This window comes from Lotus japonicus, chromosome 6 (genome assembly GCF_012489685.1).
Source record: "Lotus japonicus ecotype B-129 chromosome 6, LjGifu_v1.2".
NCBI lineage: Eukaryota > Viridiplantae > Streptophyta > Magnoliopsida > Fabales > Fabaceae > Lotus > Lotus japonicus.
In genome coordinates this window covers 14,306,656-14,330,020 of record NC_080046.1, presented here as the reverse complement: position 1 = coordinate 14,330,020, position 23,365 = coordinate 14,306,656, and the positions used below count along the sequence as shown (strand labels likewise).

Genomic DNA, 23,365 nt, shown 5'->3' with positions numbered 1-23,365 from the left:
AATGATATGAGAGAGTGAAAAAAAAAAGTAATTATCCACTATTTTTGTTGGAAAACTTTATAACTTCATGATTAGGATGTAAGAGGGTAGAATGAGAAAAAAAACTTCAATAACCCACTATCTTGATTGGAGAGCTTTTTACTAGAATGACACTTAAAATAGAACGGAGGGAGTACCTTATATTGAAAATAATATTTTATAAAAAGATTTATCACAGAAGAAATTATGGAAAAAAGTTTATCAAACTAAAATTCGTAGACCAATATGAATTTGACTAAAAAGTATTTATTTGGTAACAACAAGGAGTTTCTTTTTTTTGTTACATTATCAATAAGGAGTCTCACTTGGTGAGCTAAAGGAAATAAAGGGATTTGCAGGGTGAGTTACTAGGGTTCAAACCCTGACAAATGAACTAATTTACAAACAATTAACATTTGTCTATAAAAAATAAGGAGTATAGCATGACTAAACTTCTATTTGTTTTTAATTAGTTCCCTCCCTCAATTTAAAGAAATCCATATTTATGGCCTTATGCACATTACACATTATACATCCATGTATTTCTAAGAGCCTGGCCCGTCTTTAGCAAGTTGCAGGCCGGTTTCGGATTTTTATTTGTTTGGGCTCGCTTTATAAGTTGCTCTAGGGCTTTGGCTTTTCCCATTTATATATGAATGAAGTAATTTCGAAAAGATAATAATAATGGAAGTTGGGGAGGGTTCTCCCATCTAAGTTTTCATAACAAATGTAAAATTCCTATATGGTAACATATTTTCTTGGTCGAATATTTATGATAAGACATAGGAGGCAGCATCTTTTTTTATTGTCAAAATAGGAGGCAACATCTCCATTCTCCACCAAGACAAAACAAGTAGGCCACATCACAAGCACATCCAAATGCCCAGTTCACTGATCATCTTCTCAATGTCAAACAAAACTATTGGTTACCCCAAGCCATTCAAATGCTCAAGTCACACTCAGTTCACTGTAGGGCACATCACAAGCCCATATCCAAAAGCTCGATGGTCAACGTTTGAAAAGCTTAGGAGCAGCACACCATCCTCTTTGGGGGTTCCTCCTCTTCTATGGAGGACTCCCTGGCTAGTTGAGTTTATGGAGGCTACACAGATTTTTGAAGAATATTTGAGTTTTGCAGTCATGAATCAGGGACAATATGAAGGTGTTCCTTTGCTTGCGATGATTAATTGCTGTTTTGGGCAAGGAGTGTGTCGATCTTGAATTGATAAATCTATAGTATTCATATTCGGGTGAATTGTCACTTTGGTCCCTATTGTTTCACACATCGGGCAATTTGATCCCTATTCTATGGAAACGTCGCCCGTGGTCCCTGATGTTGCAAATCGTCGATCACGTTGGTCTCTGGCACTGCTCCCGTTAGTGAACGTTAACAGGAAGGGTGATTTGGCACGTTAAGTGTTCCTCTACCACTGCATCGTTTTTGTCAAACTCAAAGATCCAGGTTGTTAAAGGTTGGATTTTGATTTAGGTGGTATGGTTTCATTTTCTGGGTTTCCCCTTTGTTTGGATCTTTGGTTTTTCCTTTTTCATTGATCTGTGTTTTTCAATTGTCTTTGTGTTTTTCAATTGTCTTTTTCCTTCAAATTCTCTTTGGCTTCTGAAATTTTCTTCTGTGATGATGGTCCCCATTGATAAAGAGATTGAAGCTTGATGGGGTCTTTGGTGGTGGGAGTGAGGAGGAAGATGATGATGGAAAGATTGAAGTTTTTCAGATTTGGGGATTTTGTCTTAAGGACTAAATTGAAGTTTCCTAAGTTTCTCTAAAAAAAATCTCAATATTCAAATCCACGTGGCACGGCCGGTGGGGCACTTAACGTGTCAAATCAGCTGTCTCGTTAACATTCACTAACGGGAGGAAAGGTAAAGACCAACGTGATCGACGATTTACAACATTAGGGACCACGAGAGACGTTTCCATAAAATAAGAACCAAATTGCCCGATGCGTGAAAAAATAGGGACCAAAGTGACCATTCATATTCTACTTCATTATGTATGTCTCTAATTCTTTGCTTACCAACATTATTTTAGGTTGTTAAGGATATACAGGTTGGTGGATGGTAATCAGTTTTTATATTTTTAGATATCTTATCCTTATTATAATTTCTTGCCCGTATAGTAATTATGTCAATACTTTGATTGTCACCGATCAAAGGATCCGAGTATGAGCATCTTATTTAACTTATGGTCTTGCAACAACTGATTCATTCTGTTTTGTTAGTTTTACTGCAAACAAACCATGCATCATTGATTAGCATTCTAGATATTTGAATTTGAATTTGTTTCAAATGTTATGTGTATTTCAGGCAGTGTATTTATCACATAGAAAACATGAATTTTGGAGCATCATTGTGCAGAGTGCAGACGATTGAATATCAAGGAACTTGTGACAAATGTTCTTGTATACAGAAGCACTGGTGGTATAACTTCATGATCCTGCATTGGCTATTGTATAATAACTCACCAAAAAAAAAGTTAGACTAATGACTTATTGACTCATTATTTTAGATGTTTCTAGAGAAGGGTTGAGTTTGGTTATCAGTCGTTGGGCCTCCAAGAAGACAGCGGGTTCCACAAAGAATGGACGGGACTCAAAACCCAAGAACCTAGGAGTGAAGAAATTTTGGTGGGGAGGTATGAGTTATTTTATGCTTTAAGCAAGAATTTATTAATTTTATGATATGGTATCGGAAGAAGAGAATTGAATCTGGATTGTATGCAGAGGGTGATACCTGGAAATGTCATTGTTTTTTAGATGAAACGAAATATATATTAAGAACTCAAAGAACTCAATACATCCGCTTGAAGGAAAGAAACTAAACTTGGGGGAGCATTCTCCACCCAGTCAACATTGGGAAAATCATATGCTAATTTTGCAACAAAATCAGCCGCTTGATTTCCCGTTCTCCTAATAAAACTGAAATTAAAAGACTCAAAGGACAAATGCAATAATCCGACAATCAGCAAGAACATAAGCAAAATAAGAAATCTCATTTTCCCTCCCATGCCAAGCCTTGACAAGCACTTGACAATCTGACTCGAAGACGACACGCGTGAACCCAAATGCAAGAGCTTTACGGAGTGCCCAGCGCAAACAAAGTGTCTCAGCCAAGATAAGTGAAGAAGTGGGCGTGATCGGTCCACAAGCTGCAGCCAGCAAGCTTCCCTCTCCATGGTACTCGTTTTCATCCCAGAAACTATGTTGGAATAGGGAAAGATCATACTCTGTTTGCTTTGAAGCAGGGCTTGGTGAAGTTTGAACAGAACAAGCTGACCGGTCGCAAGTGAGTGCATGTTGAGCCTAAGGAACAGGGGCGTATCTAGGTGGGGGCAGGCAGGGGCCATCGCCCCCCAAGAATTTTGAAATGTTCAACGACTATAGGTATTTTTATATAGAAGATGTTATAACATTTTGTGATACTCATCAAGTTGAAGTTCCTGACATGAAAGCCCCTTATTTTATGGGTAATGATCTTCATAGGAAACAAGATGGAGATATATGAAACATCATTATATGATATATGTATTTTATTCTGCAATTGATTTGCAACTATATGAATTAAATAGAAGATTTAATGTAGAGGTTGTGGAACTTCTCATACTTAGTTCAGTTTTAGATTCTAAGGAAAATTTTAAATCATTTGGCAATGAGAAAATTTGTAAGCTTGTTGAGAAGTCTTATGCAGATGATTTTTTCGAGGTAGAAAAGAGAAATTTGTCGTTCCAACTAAAACATTATCATTCAGATGTTTACCGAGATCATAATTTAGGAAATATTTCCAGTTTATCCAAGTTTTACCAGAAGTTAGTTGAAACTAAAAAAACAATAATATTTCCACTTGTTGTTAGATTGTTACGTTTTGTTTTGACATTTTATCTTTCAACTGCATCTACAGAGCAATCTTTTAATGCAAAGAAAGTTGATAAGACTTCGGCTTTCCAACAAATTTGAAGATGATCTTTTCTGAAATTTATTAGTTGTATATATCGAGAGAGAAATTGCTGAAAAAATTTATGTTGATACAATAATAGGTAAATTTAGTACTATAAGAGAACGAAGATTTGTATTTAAATAATTTTTTATAATTTAAAGTTTATATAATATTCAATGAAGATTTTTTTAGTCTTATATTTCGCCCCCAACAAAAAAATCCTGGATACGTCCTTGCTAAGGAAGGTCATGTCCTCCACCCTGTGTATGAAAGTGCTTCTGAATCTGAACTTAAAGTTGCTGTCTAAGCCTGACCATTGTCATCCTTGATGGTTTTTTATTTTATTTTTTATTTTAGTGATGAAATTCTGATTACTTTCTTGGCTCGTGTAACTCCTAGATTTTCTACCAATAAGCGGGTTAATTGTTTGGTACCTTTAAAGAAATATGAGTCTAACGACGTTTGAACTTTACACTCAAAGCATCAAATGCTTGCGCTATGGATGAATGAGCCAACATGGAGAAATTGACAGAATGCAACACTGCATTATTATGGTAGAGTGATGCACGAATGAGAAGAAAAAGCAGACTTAATTATAGTTTTGAAGAGTTGTGATTTTTTTTTGTTACAAGAGGAAAGAAAGATAAAGTTGAAAACTAACTACTCAAATCGTCAAGATCTAGAGCCGCTGATTCACAAGACAATCAGCTCATCAGTGTTATTATCCTCCCTTACCACATGAACAACAAACACGTTCCAGACCCAACGAAGCATTAAATCCTTATGAATTTATACTTATTTTCTCGCTTTATATATAAATGATATTTTATTTTTCATCTTTCTTGAAATGTATTTTTTTTGGTTTCCTTCTTCAAATGTATTTAAACGTACGCTAATGAATGTCATAACATGTGTGAATATTTGACCCAACATTTTTAAGCATTGGAATGAAGAAAATTTGATTTGAACTTTAGTTACAAAATTAAACATAACAAAATTTCAATTTTTTTAGAGATATTAATTAACATTTTTGGAAATAAAAACATATTATTTTATATTGTCACGCATAAATTAACACAAGAACCCACGCAAACTAGTATTTATAATTTTAGAATTATTGGTAAGATTTGCCTTAAATATAAATCATGGTTACCTTTAATAGTGTTTTTTACAACCAATTTTATTTGTTCCAAAATAATCTGAAATAGTGCAAACAACTAACAACTACTCAGACCTGGTCTAATAGAATTGTTGAAGAAAGACAAAGACAAAGTGAAGAAGAACAAACGAACACAAGCTATTAATATTAATAAAATAATAATGGCGTAGCCACCACGGCACTGGTTAACATTTATTTAAGGAGGAGATTTGTGTCCATTTTCCATTTCGTTGAAATGGGCGAGTTGACGTTGACTCAGTGCGATGTTGTGTACTCGGTGCCCAGAACTCAGCAAGCATGGAGGGCGCTCTTGAGCTGGTTCGGTTTCTTCTTCCAAATCTTCTATCAGATCATTGGAGTCTTCGCTCACTACCCTTTGCTCTCTTTCTCCTCATCTTCTGATTCTTCATCGTTCGAACCGGTGCCCGCGGTTGATCAAGATTTGCCGCCGCTGCGTTCATCCTCCGCCGCCGGTGATGATGGCCCCCTTCAAAAACTCACGGTATGATCGCTGCCCATCTGCTTCTATGGGTTTTAATCCCATTGTTTTTTAATGGGTATGCGTCAAAATGCTTTTTTTTTGCCTCCTAATATTGAATGGTGTTTTTTGTTTTCTCTTTGGATTTCAATAGATTATCTTCAACTTTTGGAATGTTTTGTGTGATGGGTTTATTATGATACTTAAGTTGTGGCTTGATAGGATTGTTGCTCAATTTTTAAATGCATTCTTGAGGGGGAGAAAGAAAAGCAAGATTTGAATATTTTGTTTGGCATTATGGTGTAGAAATGGAAAGTGAAACCTGCTTGATTAGCTTCTTTTGAGTTTTCAGTATAGAGCAATATATGTGAGTTTCTTACTTGGGTTTGGCTGGCTATGATCTTATTAGTACCAACTAGAAAACATGGTGAAAATTGCTTGTCAAAGGAAATGCCATTTTATAAAAAGAAGGCAGCTCCTTTTGGTTTGGTACTGTTGGCTGGTCCAGAATGCACTGGAATTGATTGTTTGTGGCAGTAGAAATATATTTCTGAGTTTATTATGTGACAGAACCTGGGAGCAAAGTTCAACAGAATTTTTTTGGTTGATTGGATGGTCTTGTTGTTGACTTGGGATAGTGATAAACCTCCATGATCATAAAGGGCTTTAGAAGTATCTGGTTAAGAAAATGATATTAGCACTTAGTCTTGGCTCTGAAGAGCTTTATTTTGTTTGGTATGATGAAAAGAACAATTGCAGAAGCCACTCCTCTATTGGTGTCTGCATGTACCATGTTAAACTCACAGAATTCAGTGGATCTTGTTTTTGTCTTGATGTATGCATTCTACATGAAGCTACAATGATATCATGTTTTTGCTTCTTATGATGGAGATAGTTCTGGTATTCCTATTTTGTTCTTGTAGTGCAGTGTCCTGCACTATTTTGCTACATTTCCTTCTTATTTCGTATGATTTCCCGTCGATTTAGTATTAGCTTTTCTCAAGGCATTCTCACTCATTTCACTTCTATATCACTCATGTGTACCCCCTACTGTGAAATTACGTTTAGTCAGATTTTGTATACAACATAGCTACTAGATTATCTTATGCTGTATCCTTATTGATGGTTCAGTAGACAATATGAAGCAGAGTGTTTTGACTTTCAATATGTGAGTGAACAAATTTTCTTAAGTAAAATTGTAAACAAAAGGCTCTAATGCTAGTGTCGATAGCAATATTGGAGGCAGGAGTAGTACTTAATAAATAAAAGCTCCCATAAGATTATAAAAGGTTCCATTCTCTATGATGTTTTTCCATTGCTGTCCCTAGATCTTCTCTTCCAATTTAATCACAATTATCCTGTCTTTAATGTACAATTTGATGCTTGCAGGTGGTGCTGGACTTGGATGAAACTCTGGTATGTGCATATGAGACATCAAGTGTACCAGCTACGCTTCGCACTCAGGCAATTCAAGCTGGTTTAAATTGGTTTGAGATGGAATGTTTATGTTCTGACAAGGTGTGTTACTTTATTACTTGTATCTGATTCCTCTCGTATGGTGGTAAAATATTATATATTAACATGGGAATGTTGGGTTTTCAAGGATGCAGAGGGAATAACAAAAACCAGTTACGTTACAGTTTTTGAACGCCCTGGGTTGAAAGAATTCTTAAAGCAACTTAGTGAATTTGCTGACCTGGTGCTGTTTACTGCTGGTCTTGAAGGTTTGCTCAAAAACACTCAGATCTTCTGATGTATCTTCATTTTATTGGAATTCTTTGCTCTGTTTCTGAAGGATATCAATATCATCTACAAATTCTCAGGTTATGCTAGGCCACTTGTTGACAGAATAGACTCGGATAATTTATTTAGTCTACGACTTTATCGGCCCTCAACAATTAGCACGTAAGTGCCTCTTCATTTCTTATTCAGCAGTCATATAATCTTTCTTCCTAGTCCTTTATTAGTTGTTTCTCTGGTACCACCATACATCTTTGCATTCTGTTCTCTGTGTCCTTGTTAGGATAGGAAATCCCAACAAGTGACAAACAGAAGGAATAACACAGTAAATCAACAAGATTGTTTATTAATGGTTGTAAAGAGAAAATACAGAGAAGGAATGGAATCCAATTCTGACCAGAGCACTGCTCCTAGAGGAAGCTCACAGCTACCTCATCTTGACACTTAACTAACAAAATGAATGGATAACCTCTCAACCTCCCTCTATTTTCCTTATAAGGTGGATTGTACAATCTTCCTTACTCTCTCTCTATTCTGTTAGCTTAATTACCCTGATGTTCCCTTCTTGCCCCTCCTCGAATAAACCCTCCAGACTCTTGGCCCACTTGGTCCTTGGTGGATTAATGCTTCATTAGGCCCATCAGGCAAACCAGCTCTATCAATACCCACTTCTAATTCTTGAACCTTGTCCTCAAGGTGAAACTCAGGGTACTGGCTTCTGATCGTAGTCGTATCTTCCCATGTAGCTTCTTCACGTGTGCCTTGCTTCCACTGAATTAGCACTTGAGGAATGTTTACCCCTTGTCGGATGGTGGAGCGAACAGCTATAATCTTCTCTGGTTGAGCTAAAGGGTCATCTTCCCCTGCCAAGTTCTCAGGCAGCTCGGTGTCCTCTGCATACTCCCCTACCGCTTTCTTCAACAGCGAAACATGAAACACAGGGTGCACTTTTGACCCTGGGGGCAGTTTCAGACGGTAGGCTACTGCTCCAATTCGTGTTTCAATCGGATACGGCCCATAGTAGCGTGCAGCTAGCTTAGGTTGCGCACGGGTTACCACTGAATTCTGGCGATGAGCTCTCAATTTAACAAACACCCATTCTCCCACCATGAATGACTTGTCCACACGCTTGGCGTTAGCTTGTCCCCTCATGCGCTCCTGAGCTCGCACTAGATGGATCTTTAACTGTCGTAAAGTCTCATCTCTGTCAGCTAATTCTTGCTGTACTGCAGCAACGCGTGTCTCCCCAAGTCCCCACCGTACCAGAACCGGTGGTTTACGGCCATAGACAATTTCATAAGGTGTTTTCTGGGTTGCCGAATGAAACGTGGTGTTAAACCAGTATTCAGCCCAATGGATCCATGTTGCCCAATTCTTTGGTTGCTCCGCTGAAAAACAACGAAGATATGTTTCCAGGCAGCGATTTACAACCTCCGTTTGCCCATCCGATTCCGGGTGATACGCGGAACTCATCTTCAACGTCGTTCCCTGCAATCTGAAAATTTCTCTCCAAAAGTTACTCATAAACAGGGGATCACGATCACTCACAATGGAAGAGGGTACGCCGTGTAAACGAATGATCTCTTTCGCGAATAACTCAGCAATATTCCGGGCTGAGTAAGGATGCTTCAAAGGAATGAAATGCGAGTATTTGGAGAGGCGATCGACCACCACTAACACAGCTTCATAGCCCTTCGATTTTGGGAGCCCTGTGATGAAATCTAGGGATAGATCCTCCCATATCTGCTCTGGAATTGGCAGAGGTTGTAAGAGCCCGGCTGGGGTCGTTGCCATGTACTTATGTCGCTGACAAGTATCGCACGCACGCACAAACTCCTGAACATCGTTCGTCATTCCTCGCCAGTAGATGTTTGCAGCCAGGCGGCGATAGGTACGCAGAAACCCTGAATGGCCACCATGTGGGGTGGTATGGAATTCCTGCAACATCCGAGGGATGAAAGAAGAGTTTTTGGCCAGAACCAAACGATTCTGGTACAACAGGATCCCCTTGTGCAAACTGTAACCAGGATGGTCCCCTGTTTGGTGCTGCAAATCCTTGATGATTTGAGTCAAATTAGCGTCAGCCTGAACCTCTTTCATGATGAGTGCGTGTTCTTCCCACTGGGGATAAGTGGTGATGACGCGCAATTCTCCTCCATCTTCCACGCGCGACAACGCGTCTGCCCCCTTATTCTGGTTCCCTGGTTTGTACACGATATCGAAGTTGTAACCCAGTAACTTAGCTGCCCAGTTCTGTTGGCCACATGTAACCACTGTTTGATGAAGCAATTCTTTCAAGCTCTTCTGATCGGTGGAAACGACAAACTTCCTACCAAGCAAATATGGCCTCCAATGTTGGATTGCCAAGACGACAGCCATCAGCTCCTTTTCGTATGCTGACTTTGTTAAATTGCGAGGGCCCAAAGCCTTACTGAAATAGGCAATGGGATGCTTGTCCTGCAATAGGATAGCTCCAATCCCAATACCAGAGGCATCACATTCCAACTGAAACTCCTTGCTGAAATCCGGTAACGCTAGAACAGGGGCTTGGGTGAGTTTTTCTTTGAGGATCTCAAAAGCTTTTTGAGCGGGAGGACCCCAAGAGAACGCATCTTTCTTCGTAAGTTCAGTGAGAGGTCGTGCTACCTTGCCATAATCCTTTATGAATTTGCGGTAATATCCCGTGAGGCCTAAAAATCCGCGAACTCCTTTAACATTTTTTGGAATGGGCCAATTCTACACACTGATCACCTTGCTCGGATCAACTGCGACCCCTGTTTCTGAGATGAGATGGCCGAGATATTCCACCCTATTTTGAGCGAACTGACATTTCTTCCTGTTGGCCGTGAGGCTTTGTTGTGCTAGCAATTGCAGAACCTGCTTCAAGTGTGCCAAATGGGTTTCCCAATCCTTGCTCTAGACGAGGATGTCATCAAAGAAAACCAAGACTCCATGTCGTAACATCAGGCGAAACACATCGTTCATAAGACTTTGGAAGGTTGAGGGAGCATTCATCAACCCAAAGGGCATCACTAGGTACTCGTAATGCCCCTCATGGGTTCTGAAGGCTGTCTTATGAACATCCTCAGCTTTCATTCGCACCTGATGATAACCAGACTTTAGATCAAGTTTGGAGAAGTATTTCGAACCATGTAATTCATCCAATAATTCTTCAATGACGGGGATAGGGAACTTATCTGGGATTGTGACTTTGTTCAATGCGCGATAATCCACGCACATTCTCCAAGTCTGGTCTTTCTTTTTCACCAGAATCACCGGGCTTGAAAAAGCACTTGTGCTGGCGCGGATGATTCCAGCTTCCAACATATCGCGCACTTGCTTTTCAATTTATGTTTTCTGCACATGGGGATAGCGATAAGGGCGCACATTAACGGGCCCCTGTCCCTGCATTATGTTAATTTGATGCTCCCTTCCCCTGCTTGGTGGTAATCCTTTTTTTTCTTGAAAAACCTGATCCCAGTCTTGTAAAAGTTGTTGTAGGTTGCGTTGCTGTTCCCTTGTGAGACTCTCAGCGTTACCGTCATGTGAGGTAGGCTCTCCTAGATCACGAAGGCCCAATTGTCCTTGTCCCCTTGAAGGTAAGAGGATGCTCTGTAAGGCTCCTATGGAGTCCTGCTCTGCTCTGATGCCGTGCAATTTCACCCACTTGTGCTCCCACCAGAAACTTATGTTCTGAGTTTGCCAATTAGCAATGGTGTCCCCCAGAGTTCGTAGCCATTCAATTCCAAGGACAATGTCGGGACCGCCCAAGTCAAATAAATGAGGATTGCAGCGAAATTGATATTCCCCAATTGCCACCTCAATTCCTTTGCAGCGCCCTTGAATTTGAGTGCGATACCCATCTCCCATCTTTACTGTCATCCTGGGAGTTTGCACGATTTCCCAGCCCATGCGGCGAGCTAGCTGAGCATCCACGAAGTTGTGGGTTGCGCCGCTGTCTATCAATATCATCACCGGAACTCCAGATACCGTCCCGCAGAGTTTCATGGTTTGGGGTGCTCGTTTCTGCCCTCACTGACCAGATTCTTCAAGCACATCAAGCTCAGTTCTCCGTCTTGATCGTCCTCATGTTCTCCTACTTCCAGAGCTAAGATGTTCCCCTCATCCAACTCGCCATCGTCGTCTTCCAGGATTAAGACTCGCAAATTCTTGTCTGGACACTGGTGCATCGGATGAAAAGGGCCTCCACACTTGAAACACAATCCTTTTTGCTTGCGTTCCATTAGCTGTGGGTAGGTTAAGTGGTGAAAGCCCCTATCTCGAGGCCCATTTCGCTTATTGTCACTTACGTTTTTGTGTTCATTCCTAGGGCCAAAGGTATTGGCCTTGTTGTTTTGTGTAGGCCCAGCTTCCCTATTGCCTTTAACCCAAACCCAATCGGTTCCCCCGCTCCGACCCGTTCCGCTTCCCCCGGGTCTCGCACCCGCTCCACCAAACCGGGTTCCCCTAGCTGTCCCCGATCCAGAATTACCCATCACCTCCTTCTCAACAGCGCGAACCACCACCAACAATCTCGATCTGTTGATGCTTCCCATGGCTGCTAAGCTTCTTACCTTCCCCCTGATCTCATCTCTCAGCCCATGGAGAAAGTATCCCTGAAATTGCTTGTCAGGGAGCTTGGGAATTTGAGCGGTGAGGTACTCAAATTCCATTATGTACTCCTCTACCGAACCCACTTGTCGCAACTCAGTCAATTGCTCATAAACGTCTCCGACGCCATGACCGCCGTAACGTTCCAATAGCGCATCGCGTAACCTCTCCCAAGTCAGATTCTCCTCCGCTTCTACTAACGAGTTGTAGAAGTGAATCGTTGTTCCCTCCATGCTCAGTTGAGCGAGACTCACCTTGATCTCCGGGGAAGTCTCTTGAACCCGGAAATAAACTTCTGCACGAGAAATCCAGCCCGCTGGATCTTTGCCGTCGAAGATGGGTAGCTCCACCTTCTTGATGGACTGACGAAACTCATTCAGCGCGTCGCCTTGCAGGGTTGACAATCGCGATGGTTCTCCTTGATCTACATTCCTTTCCGGCGTCATGTTCCCGATCTGAATACCAGGAGACCGATTCCCACTCTCTTCTTCCGCTGGGACCTTTTTTCCCATGGATTTCTCCATCATCAGAACCAACGATGAAGGTAGATCCTTCACCGCCAGTGTCACCGCCGCTAACGACGTTCGCATCTCGGCAAGCTCCGTCTCCAGAGCGTTGATTTTCGCCTCCATCTGCATTACTGCTTGTTTCGTCGGTTTCCAACGAAGAACAATCCGGCAGGTCGGACCAATTTGTTAGGATAGGAAATCCCAACAAGTGACAAACAGAAGGAATAACACAGTAAATCAACAAGATTGTTTATTAATGGTTGTAAAGAGAAAATACAGAGAAGGAATGGAATCCAATTCTGACCAGAGCATTGCTCCTAGAGGAAGCTCACAGCTACCTCATCTTGACACTTAACTAACAAAATGAATGGATAACCTCTCAACCTCCCTCTATTTTCCTTATAAGGTGGATTGTACAATCTTCCTTACTCTCTCTCTATTCTGTTAGCTTAATTACCCTGATGTTCCCTTCTTGCCCCTCCTCGAATAAACCCTCCAGACTCTTGGCCCACTTGGTCCTTGGTGGATTAATGCTTCATTAGGCCCATCAGGCAAACCAGCTCTATCAGTCCTCTATAACTTAAAGCGAAGATCATTGAATATTAGCAACAAAGATGGAAAGAATCGAAGAGATATCTATTTGTGGTTCAAGTTTGTTGAATTGGTTCATCATTCATGTTGTAATTTTTCTTTTTTTTTTTTGTTAACTTTCAATTAGCATGGAATTTCTTTAATATTATGTAAAAACGTACCCTTGTTCTCTATGTTTTAAGCTTTAAGTTCAAAGTAGAGTCTTCTGTGTAAATGATGAATTTGTATCACTAGTATTTTAAATGCTGCGTGATTTCAGGGAGCACCGCGAACATGTGAAAGATCTGACCTGCATATCAAAGGATCTATGTCGCATAGTTATTGTAGATAACAATCCCTTCAGCTTTTTATTGCAACCAGATAATGGAATACCATGCATTTCGTTTTCTGCTGGGCAACCATGTGACACACAGGTGCACATATTTGCTCTCTTGTATATTCAAATCACCCATCTGAATTTCAATGATGTAGTTACCGTCTTCTAATTTCTTGTTTATTTTGCATGTTCATCAGCTTCTAGATGTCATTCTTCCTCTTCTCAAGCACCTCTCTGCTGAGAAAGATGTTAGACATGTGCTCTATGAACAGTTCCACATGCCTGAATGGTTCCAAAAGCAAGGGATTCCAGCTTCCAGCTGACATCATAGGATTTAATTGTAGCAATTAAAATCTTGGTTCTTTTTGTTTTGCTATTGTTTTCTTAAGTTATATTCTGGAAGGCCAGCTTCTCATTCCTTAACTTAGATTTTTAAGTATACCACCCATTTGTTTCTGGAGTATCCAGAGGTTATAATTGCGAATTTGCGATCTCTTGTAAGTCAAAGCAACTACTCCTTTATGCATATAAATTAGTACAATTTCAATTCTCGTTTATAGGCTTGCAATATGTTCGATATCATGTGATAAGTGTTATAAGAGTAGGCTTGGACTGGCTTGCCAAACAGGGCCGACAAGAACATGGGGGATGGTTAGTCTTAAGGGTGTCCATTGGTCGGTTTCAAACGGAATCGGGCAAAAAATGTTCAATCAGTTCAAAATCGACCACCACACGTCATGGATTGTGATCATCTGGTCCACGTGGGTTGGTCGCACCGCCTCACTCCATAGTGCGGTTGTTGGCAATTCGCAAGGCGTCATGAAATCAATGAAGATGACGAAGAAAAGTTTCTGCACGGTGTTATTTGTTTGCATCCAATGGGGGAAGATATCGTCTTGGTTGAGATTTTGAGAGATACATTAGGGACATCCACGAGACTTCAAGCTCCTAACTGGCAAAAGTAAAGGAGATTTTTCGTCGGAAACAACATAGAAGGTGGCTCATAACCCACACTCGCCGCCGAGGATGTAGTGTTGGTAGTGCGTGCAAGGGGAACAACCACGAAACTTCGACGGATAGCAGATTGATGGTTATGGTTCCAATGCTAGTGTTTGTGAGGTCACCGAACCACTAGTTAAAAATGGGTCAAGGGTTATATTAGTAATTTACAATAGATAAAATATATGAAAAAAATCCCAAAATGAATCCTCTTGTTTATACTATTGACAAGGTAGCCGTTACTCTAAATCCTACGGATATAAATAAAGTCAAGACAAATTATCTAATATATGCCATCCACTTTGGCCTGTCTTTAAAGCAGTCTTTGAAGCTCTAAACCAGACATGAGCTTCTAAAATGAATGATTAGATCCTTTGGAGTTCTAAATCAACTGCAGAAATTAAGATGCATGCAGTTGCTCCAACACTGAATATTTAATTATTTATTGATCTATACATACAGTGACGGATCCATAAATTTTATGTAGTGAGGGAAATATATACATATAAATTCGTAATAAAAAATTAACATATATTATTTGAAGTTATGACTTTTTTTTTACCAAAGGAGACACAAGTGAAGACATTTTTTATCAAAGGGGCCACTAAAAACCACATACTTTTACTACTCAAGTGAGGACATTTAGCAATGTGAGACACAAGTGAGGGCATTTAGCAATGTAAGACATAAGTGAGGGCAATTTTTATCAAATAAATCATTAAAAACCACATACTTTTACTGCTTAAAATTTTTTCTAATGCAATTTTCTATATTCAAGTGAGGGCATGCTTGTCAACTTGCATCCGTCACTGTATACATACAATATATATTATACAGTTTTTATCTTAACCCAGCCAAAACGGTTCGGTGGTTCAGATCTCATACAATTAATTGAGGGGTACGGTGGTTGTTTAAGTTGTAAGGTCTCGTGATGAAACTTTATATTTGAAAAAACTCTGTTAAAAGTCCTAGTTCAATTAAGAGTTGAAGGCATAGTCATATAGATAGATGTTCTCAATTTGAACATATTTTCATAGAAGATACATGTGCATGTTAAAAAACATCTGATCACAAAAATTTAAGACAGTGAATTTAGATCCGTGGAGGATTAAATTACTGCAAACAAGCACCTGGTTCTTAATTAAAATTTCATTTTATTAATTTCTTGTCTTTAATTAAGAAACTGTGGAAATTAAAACGAAGCATGTGGGGAACGTTTCCACATGCAGCCTAATGCTTCTGGCCTTGATCAATATTCGAGTGCACTTGTTTGACCATCATCATCCATATATATATATATATATATATATATATATATATATATATATATATATATCTAGTCATCGAACCAAATTTCAAGTTATAACAACTAACAAGTAGCAACTGAGAAAGTACGCTGTACGCGTACCCACCTCTCATTTTCTGTCTCTTTCTCTCGCTTTCTGCTTTGTTTTTCCTTGCAACCAAACACCCAAAAACTTTTGTCATTTAGTTTGACTCATTCTGGTCTGGTCTCCCATTTGAATTTCAAAGATAGTATGTTTAGAAGAGTTCAGCTAGTTAATTGGATGAGATATTGCTCATACACGTATATATCCCGTTTGCCTTGGCACTTACCGGTAGACATTGGATACGAAATAATTCTTTTAAATAAATAATCATCAACATATACATACATATTTCTCTTATTTACTCTCTTCGTTCCTATTTATTTGTCCAGAAAGAAAAGATTCACACAAATTAAGGAAATCAATTAATTATGCTGATTTTCATAAAAGTATTATTTGTTTTCCTATATCACCCTTTAAAATGTATTTTATCTTTTTTCATTTATTGTTTCTGTAAGGGTATGTCTTGGAAAAACATCAATTAATGCTCTCTTAAAACTCTAAGTGGACAGATATATAAGAACAAATAACAGTTAATAAGGAATAGAGGGAGGGAGTAGTATGTAACAATGACATTTCTATATTTCAAAATCCTACCCACGTGTATTTATCTATTGTTTAGTTCATATTTGACCGATGCTCATAAAAAATTGGCTGATGTTATGTTTGGATACCATTTGGTGATATTGTTTATGGAGATTATTTTTTGTTTAGACTTTAGAGATAAAAAATGAATGAAATTTTTCTTATAAGTTGATCCAACTAGCCTTGGCACAAATTTCCAAGCACAAATAGCATTATTGATAATTTTCCTTTTAATAATTCAATTAAAATTATAATCAAAATTATAAATGATCAAACAAGGAAAATAGCAAGCAACAATTCCTGAGCTGTGCATATTAATTAGTGGATGGTAGTTGGAACCCCTGGTCGCGCCGCATGGGCTGCGTGCGGTTTTCCCTGGCGCCACTGGTCTTTGGGCGTCTGGAATTTCCAACAACCTTGGCTCGTGGAATGCATTTTTGGCCGAGCTTCTTGCCGTAGAGTTGAGGCTTTAGCATGCTTGGGACGTCCTTGGCTTTTGGGTGATTGACTACGGTTCAGACTGTGGCGATGTGGTGCAGGTCCTTCAAAACCAGAATTAGGTGCATTATAGTCTTACTAGGCTAGAGATACGATAATGATAGTCTGTGCTATATTGAATTAGGGTCGGACAACAATAATTAAGCAGATATCCAAAGACCAAAATAGAGTTGCGGATTGGCTTGCTCGCGAAGCTTACCGAAAGAACTCACTGATGCATCTAGAGGATCCCTCCTTCGATATTATCTCATGATGCCATATACTCATAGTTTTAAAACTCGGCTCGGACCGGCCGGTCCAACCGGGACTCGGTGGTGTGGTCGGTCCGAGCCAGTAGTTGGATCGGAAATGCACAGAACCGGATCAAACCGGTGTGACTCGGCCGAGTTGATCATAAAATCGGTGACTCGGCCGATTCTCGGTTGAACCGGGAATCACCCAAAATAATTTGTTTCATTGCATTTTTTTTTGAAAAAAAGTGCTCCAGGCAAGGTTTGAACACAGGACACGGAAGCAACAAAAGGAAAGCCTTACCATTAGGCTGCCAACGCAATTTGTTTCCTTTACTGGATGAGAAATATTTATAGAATAGCCAAATATAATACAAAAACCCAATATATATTAAATATATGCAAGTGAATACACACTAGGGGTGTACAAGACCCGGCCCTACCCGCCAACCCGTCCCGGCCCAAGCCTTTAGGGCCGGGTTGAACCCGGCCCGATCATTAAAAGAGACCGGGTTACCCGACTTCGGGTAGGGTCGGGTCCGGGTTGACACTCGGGTCACCTGGCCCGTCCCACATATATATTTTATAAAATTTTAATTTGTTATAATGATTAAAATGTGATACATGGTGCTCAAATTTATCTTACCATGTAGATGAGATTAAAATGTCCAACATCTACCTTATGAATTAAATAAACGTTTGTCAAACTATGCACACTTTCATGTTCTAACAAGAGAAAATTATGTGTGTGTATTATGCATATGTGAGACAGGTGAATAAATGATCAAACAAAATGTAAACCTCAAGTGCAATAGATTATGAAAGAATTGGATCCTTTCAAGTTATTTCTTCCAAAAAAATAGTTCCAACTTATAACTCTTTTAGTATATTATTATCTTTAAATTTTACAATTAGTATCAAATAGTCTTAAACTTATTGTCCCTCGGGCCAACCCGGTCCCGTCCTACATAGACCCGTCCTAAATTTGACCCGCATAATGTCGGGTTGCTTCGGGTCTAGGGACGGGTTAGGGTCTATGAATTGACCCGATCAATATTTAGGGCCGGGTTAAGGTTAACCAAAACCCGTCCCAACCCGTCCCTTGTACACCCCTAATACACACCAAACAATTAAAGAAATTTAAGTTTGGTAATACTTAAAACACTACCTGCTTATGTTTTTAAATTTGAAATATCAAGTTATCAATCAATCTTAGTTAGTATTTCTATTTTTTTAATATGAACCGAGTCAAGCAATCCGCCCAATAACTCACTGGTTCGACCAGTAACTCATTGACTCAATGCCTTGTAAGGCTGAGCATCTTACCCGGGCCCGACCATAACCCGACCAACCCGGTACCAAACAAAGCTTCTCGGGCGGATAAATACGGGTCATGGGTTGTGCGGGTGAAAGATGTGAGTAGGTACGGTTTTGTTTGGGCGGGTGCGGGTTCAATATTTTTGTTTCGTCGGTGCCCGCACCCGACCGATTCTACATAGTATGAATTTTAAAAAGCACTGCTGCGTGTATTTAATGCTCTGTGCATTGTACAAGTTTTTCAAAGCTGTGTCTTATCAAAATTCAAGTCAATGTCAAGTCTCTATTTTTTTAGAATTAAAAAGTTGTAGATGGAAACACTTTACCCACTGCATCACGTTTCAGTTTCAGAAAAAGTAAAGGTCTCTTCTTCTCTCCCTTCACCCATGCATCTCTCATCATCTTTTCATCCCCACATCAGAAGCCTTTTATTTTTCTAGTTTTCTCTACTTTCCATTTTCCCTCATACGTTCTAAAACTGTCGAAAGTCATTCATTGTGTCATTCTACCATTTTCCTCTAACTGCTATAAGCTTCGAACACCACTGGAAGCCATTCATGGTAGTGGAGAAGCAAGCTATTGAGATCCATTCCTCCTTTCTTCATCTCTGTTGCTGCTCCTTCTCTCACCGTCGTTGCTTTCATTGCCGGTGTGGCTTGAAGAGACGAAGCGACTCGCCGCTGCTCCTCCTCTCTCCTCCGCTACTTTCCTCACCGGTGCGGCTTGAAGAGGCGAAGCATAGTCGCCGGCTCACCACTGCTCCTCTTCTCTTCCATGTTGGTTCTTCTTGTTTTCCTTCCTCTTCCCTTGTTCACTTGACCCGTGAAAACCGACCCGTCCGACCCGTCCACCAACTCAACCCGCACCCGAGTTATCCGATCCCTGATTCGGTCGGAGACGGCCTTGAATATGTTCGATTAAAATCCACCCAAACCCGACATCTTTCACCCGGGCCCGCCCGAAACCGACCCATGCTCAGCCCTAATGCCTTGACCGACTCGATGACCGAGCCGAGCCTTAAAACACTAGATATACTTACTTTTCAATCCGCTACTATTTCCTATATAACAAAAAAAAACACAATGAATAATAAAAGAGAAGAACATTCGCAGCCTTTTACGTTGTATGATTACGGTCAAACCCTGATAATTTAAATCAACATGTTACGTTACGTATGCTTCCTCCGCGGTGGCGCGTGAGAACACATTTAAAATTACACGTGGTGTCTGCGGTGGCGAATGCGGTGGTTCCTCGAAAGTACGTTGGGTCCATTCAACTCTCATTATGTTGAAAATGAAAGAAAGTTTCACAGTTTCCACAACCACCACTCTGAATATTCTCACCATTCTCAACTCTCTTCTTCACTTTCCTTCATCTCTCTCTCTCTCTCTCTCTCTTGCAAATGAAGCGGAGAAATCCATTCTCTTAAATGAAGAAACCACCTTCCTCCGCCGTCAAACTCCTTCTCGCCGCCGTATTACTTATACTCTCTTTGCTACCTTCTTCACTTCACGCTCTCGGCTCCGGCACCACCTTGGCCGTCACCGACGCCCCGGCCACCGTGTGCGGCATCGTAGCAGGGGAAGCCACGCAGAGCATTCAGTGTTACCGTCAGGGGCAGACTGTTTCCGTCGTCCCCAACGTTTCGTTTTCTTCCATCTCCGGCGGGAGGAGCTTCTTCTGCGGCCTCAGGTCCGGTAACCACAGCTTGCATTTGTGGGATACCGCTACATCTTCCTTCCAGAGGAAGAGGCTTTACAACAATGGCTCTGTTCCGTTGGAGAATCTCACTGTTGGGGAGGACCAAGTTTGCGCCACGGTGGTCGGTGCCGGGACGGTGGTTTGTTGGAGAAGCCATAGCGAGCATGAATCGCCATCTGGGTCGGATCAGTTTGCTTTGATTTCATCTGGGTCGGGGTTCTCTTGTGGGATTCTGAAGAATGGTTCAAGGGTTCGGTGTTGGGGGGAAAGGGTTGTTGCGGGTGAGTTGGAAAATGGGTTTGGGAACATGTCAATGTTGAGTGTTGTAGCTGGTGGTTCACACGTTTGTGGGTTGAATTCAACTGGGTTTTTGGTTTGCAGAGGAAGTCGCAACAGTTCTGGGCAACTGGATGTTCCTCAAGGTGGAGCTTTTGAGTATGGTGGGTTGGCACTTGGAGCTGAACATGGTTGTGCGATTAGAAGGTCGAATGGTTCGGTTGTTTGTTGGGGTGGTGATGGGAAATTCTCGGTGGATTCTACAAAAGATGTGTTCTTTGAGTTGATTGTTTCTGGGTCCAATTTCACTTGTGGGTTAACATCAAGCAATTTTTCAGTTGTGTGTTGGGGCCCTGGTTGGTCTAATAATGATTCTAGCTCAAGATTTGAGCTTCCCTTGTCTCCTATTCTTCCAGGGCCTTGTGTTCAATCTTCTTGTAGTGAGTGTGGTATATATCCTAATTCTGAAACCTTATGCTCTGGCTCTCGTCACATTTGCAAGCCAAATAATTGTAGGACTCAAATGACAGCACCGCCGCCACCTCCACCTCCGCTGCATCCGCCACTTCCGGCAACACCACCGCCATCGTCATCTCGGTCAAAGACCTTGACAAGGGGCTTGTTGGCTTTTGCCATTGTTGGATCAGTGGGAGCTTTTGCTGGTATTTGCACATTAGTTTATTGGTTATGGAATGGAGGTTGTTTTTGCAAGAAGAAAGTTCACAATTCAGTGCAACCCACAATTACAAGAGGTAGCAGCAATTCCAGTGGTGGAAGCACTTCCACCAAATCCAATCATAGCCCATCTTCAATAGCAGCTAGCATTCGACGTCAGAGCTCAAGAATCATGAGGCGCCAGAGAAGTGGAACCTCATCAGCAAAGCACCCAGAAAGAGCAGAGGAATTCACCCTTTCTGAGCTTGCATCAGCCACCAACAATTTCTCACTCGAGAACAAGATTGGTGCTGGAAGCTATGGCATTGTCTACAGGGCGAAACTCGCAGACGGCCGTGAGGTGGCGATCAAGCGGGGAGAAACTGGTTCGAAGAAGAAGAAGTTCCAAGAGAAAGAGACTGCATTTGAGTCTGAATTGTCCTTCTTGTCTAGGCTACACCACAAGCACTTGGTTAGGCTAGTTGGGTACTGTGAGGAGAAAGATGAGAGGCTCTTGGTGTATGAGTACATGAAGAATGGAGCACTCTATGATCACTTGCATAACAAAAATAATGTGGAAAAGAGTAGCAGTGTGTTGAATTCATGGAAAGTGAGGATCAAGATTGCTTTAGACGCTTCCCGGGGGATAGAGTATCTCCACAACTACGCAGTTCCATCGATAATTCACAGAGATATCAAGTCTTCCAACATCCTCCTCGACGCGAATTGGACTGCGAGAGTGTCCGATTTTGGATTGTCCTTGATGAGTCCTGAACACGACCGCGATTACAAGCCGGTGAAGGCGGCAGGAACGGTCGGATACATTGATCCTGAGTACTATGGTCTAAATGTGCTGACAGCAAAGAGTGATGTGTATGGTCTTGGAATTGTGCTGCTAGAACTATTAACAGGAAAGAAAGCTATATTCAAGCATGGTGAAAATGGGGGAACGCCACTCAGTTTGGTGGATTATGCTGTTCCTTCTATTTTGGCCGGGGAATTGGTGAAGGTTTTGGATCCGAGAGTTGGCACACCGGAGATGAATGAATCAGAGGCGGTGGAGTTGGTGGCTTACACTGCTTTGCATTGTGTGAATTTGGAAGGGAAAGATAGGCCAACCATGGCAGATATTGTGACGAATTTGGAGAGGGCTTTGTTTCTTTGTGATGGTGGTAGCCATGACAGTGTTTCAAGTATTACAATCTCTGTTGTTTCAGATTGATTTGTGCAGGCCCTTGGAAAGGGTAAAGAGAAAATGTTGATATTTTTGTGAATTCTTATTGATTCTTTTTGATAAATTTTAAGGGTATCCTGTTGGGATGTAAAGATTAGGAGTAAGTATCATCTAACTTGAAGATGTAGAAATTTTCTAAAATACTAACAACCAATTGAAAAAAATGGATAATTTGCATATGGAGTATCATTGGCGCCTGCTGCATGTGTATAGGCATGTCTTTACGGTTTACAATGAACAGCAAAAACAAGCTTATTCAACACCATGTTATGTGTATAGAAACACATATTTTTGTTAATTGTTCTTTTTACCGGTAAAATGTGGGAACAGAGTACATTGAGCACTGCTGTGTATGTAGAAAGAATTTGAACATCCCTTTAGCTTGCCTAGGTAAAATTGAATTTATAAGGAGTGTGTTTGGATACTAGATTGATAGGGGATTGGGTCGGCCGACCAGATAACTCAAGCATGCCAGCCAATGGGAATTTCAAGTAATTCATCTGCCAAGGTCATAATAAATCTGCCCTATCCATAGCAAGGCTTCCACGCCAAGGCCTCGACTCTTGGCCTTGGTTAGCTAGAAATTGTTCAGATTCATCCGATATGGGCAAAGTTTTGAACTGTATCCACTATCCACTTTGCAGAAGATTTCTGTTTCTGATATAACATTAACACTCTTGCTGGCTGGTTGTGTTTGGGATGTGCTTTTGGTCTTTGGAGTTTTATCTTGTATTCTGGCATGGAGGATCTGGTCCCTATGTCATTTTGACCCTTTTCCTCTGATTTGATGCCTTCCCTGTGGCGGTTTTGCAGAATCATTGGAGCAGCCTACTTGTTCTCCTTTTGCTGTTTTTTTGTTCACCTGTTGCTTGCGTTTTTTTGTTTATTTAGTTTGTTTTCTACTAGATCTACTAGTCTTGTTTTATTCTGCTATGTACTGCTTTTCATGTTTCACTCACTTGAGAGAGGGTGATATTTTCATTTTCTAAAAAAAAAAATCTGATGTATGCCTCCACATAATTGTAATTGAAATCGTTTTAATCATCATTCAAAGGGCTCATGGCTATGTAAGGGAGCCCTACTACCTTGTACAACCATGTTCATTTTTCT

The 23,365-nt window shown here is 40.7% G+C and overlaps 2 protein-coding genes and 1 long non-coding RNA gene across 5 annotated transcripts; all 3 read left to right on the top strand.

Moving 5' to 3' along the window:
* Positions 1-726: 726 nt before the first annotated feature.
* Positions 727-3,617, top strand: LOC130726192 (uncharacterized). Of its 3 annotated transcripts, none has more exons than XR_009014740.1 (3): positions 727-1,480; positions 2,344-2,457; positions 2,546-3,617. It is a non-coding gene; the product is annotated as an uncharacterized LOC130726192 (long non-coding RNA). The 3 variants fall into 3 exon arrangements; XR_009014738.1 differs by having other exon boundaries at positions 731-1,490; XR_009014739.1 differs by having other exon boundaries at positions 741-1,180.
* A 1,716-nt stretch (positions 3,618-5,333) lies between these two features.
* On the top strand, positions 5,334-13,930 carry LOC130722184 (uncharacterized). The gene is made up of 6 exons (XM_057572834.1): positions 5,334-5,630; positions 6,996-7,124; positions 7,210-7,330; positions 7,430-7,511; positions 13,317-13,470; positions 13,571-13,930. The coding sequence occupies exons 1-6, from the start codon at positions 5,364-5,366 to the stop codon at positions 13,694-13,696; spliced, it is 879 nt and encodes a 292-aa protein (XP_057428817.1). The 5' UTR covers positions 5,334-5,363; the 3' UTR covers positions 13,697-13,930.
* Positions 13,931-19,464: 5,534 nt separating this feature from the next.
* LOC130723039 (putative serine/threonine-protein kinase-like protein CCR3) lies at positions 19,465-22,434 on the top strand. Its single transcript, XM_057573961.1, has one exon. It carries the CDS (start codon positions 19,820-19,822, stop codon positions 22,241-22,243), a length of 2,424 nt encoding a protein of 807 aa, XP_057429944.1. The 5' UTR covers positions 19,465-19,819; the 3' UTR covers positions 22,244-22,434.
* Positions 22,435-23,365: the final 931 nt, after the last annotated feature.

What these genes read in the sequence shown, in the direction of transcription:
- LOC130722184 (XM_057572834.1), top strand. Translation starts at nt 5,364, where the DNA reads ATGGGCGAGTTGACGTTGACTCAGTGCGATGTTGTGTACTCGGTGCCC. An exon ending in GTTTACTGCTGGTCTTGAAG is followed by an intron (nt 7,331 to 7,429) that starts GTTTGCTCAAAA and finishes ACAAATTCTCAG; the next exon opens with GTTATGCTAGGCCACTTGTT. An exon ending in GGCAACCATGTGACACACAG is followed by an intron (nt 13,471 to 13,570) that starts GTGCACATATTT and finishes CATGTTCATCAG; the next exon opens with CTTCTAGATGTCATTCTTCC.
- LOC130723039 (XM_057573961.1), top strand. Translation starts at nt 19,820, where the DNA reads ATGAAGAAACCACCTTCCTCCGCCGTCAAACTCCTTCTCGCCGCCGTA.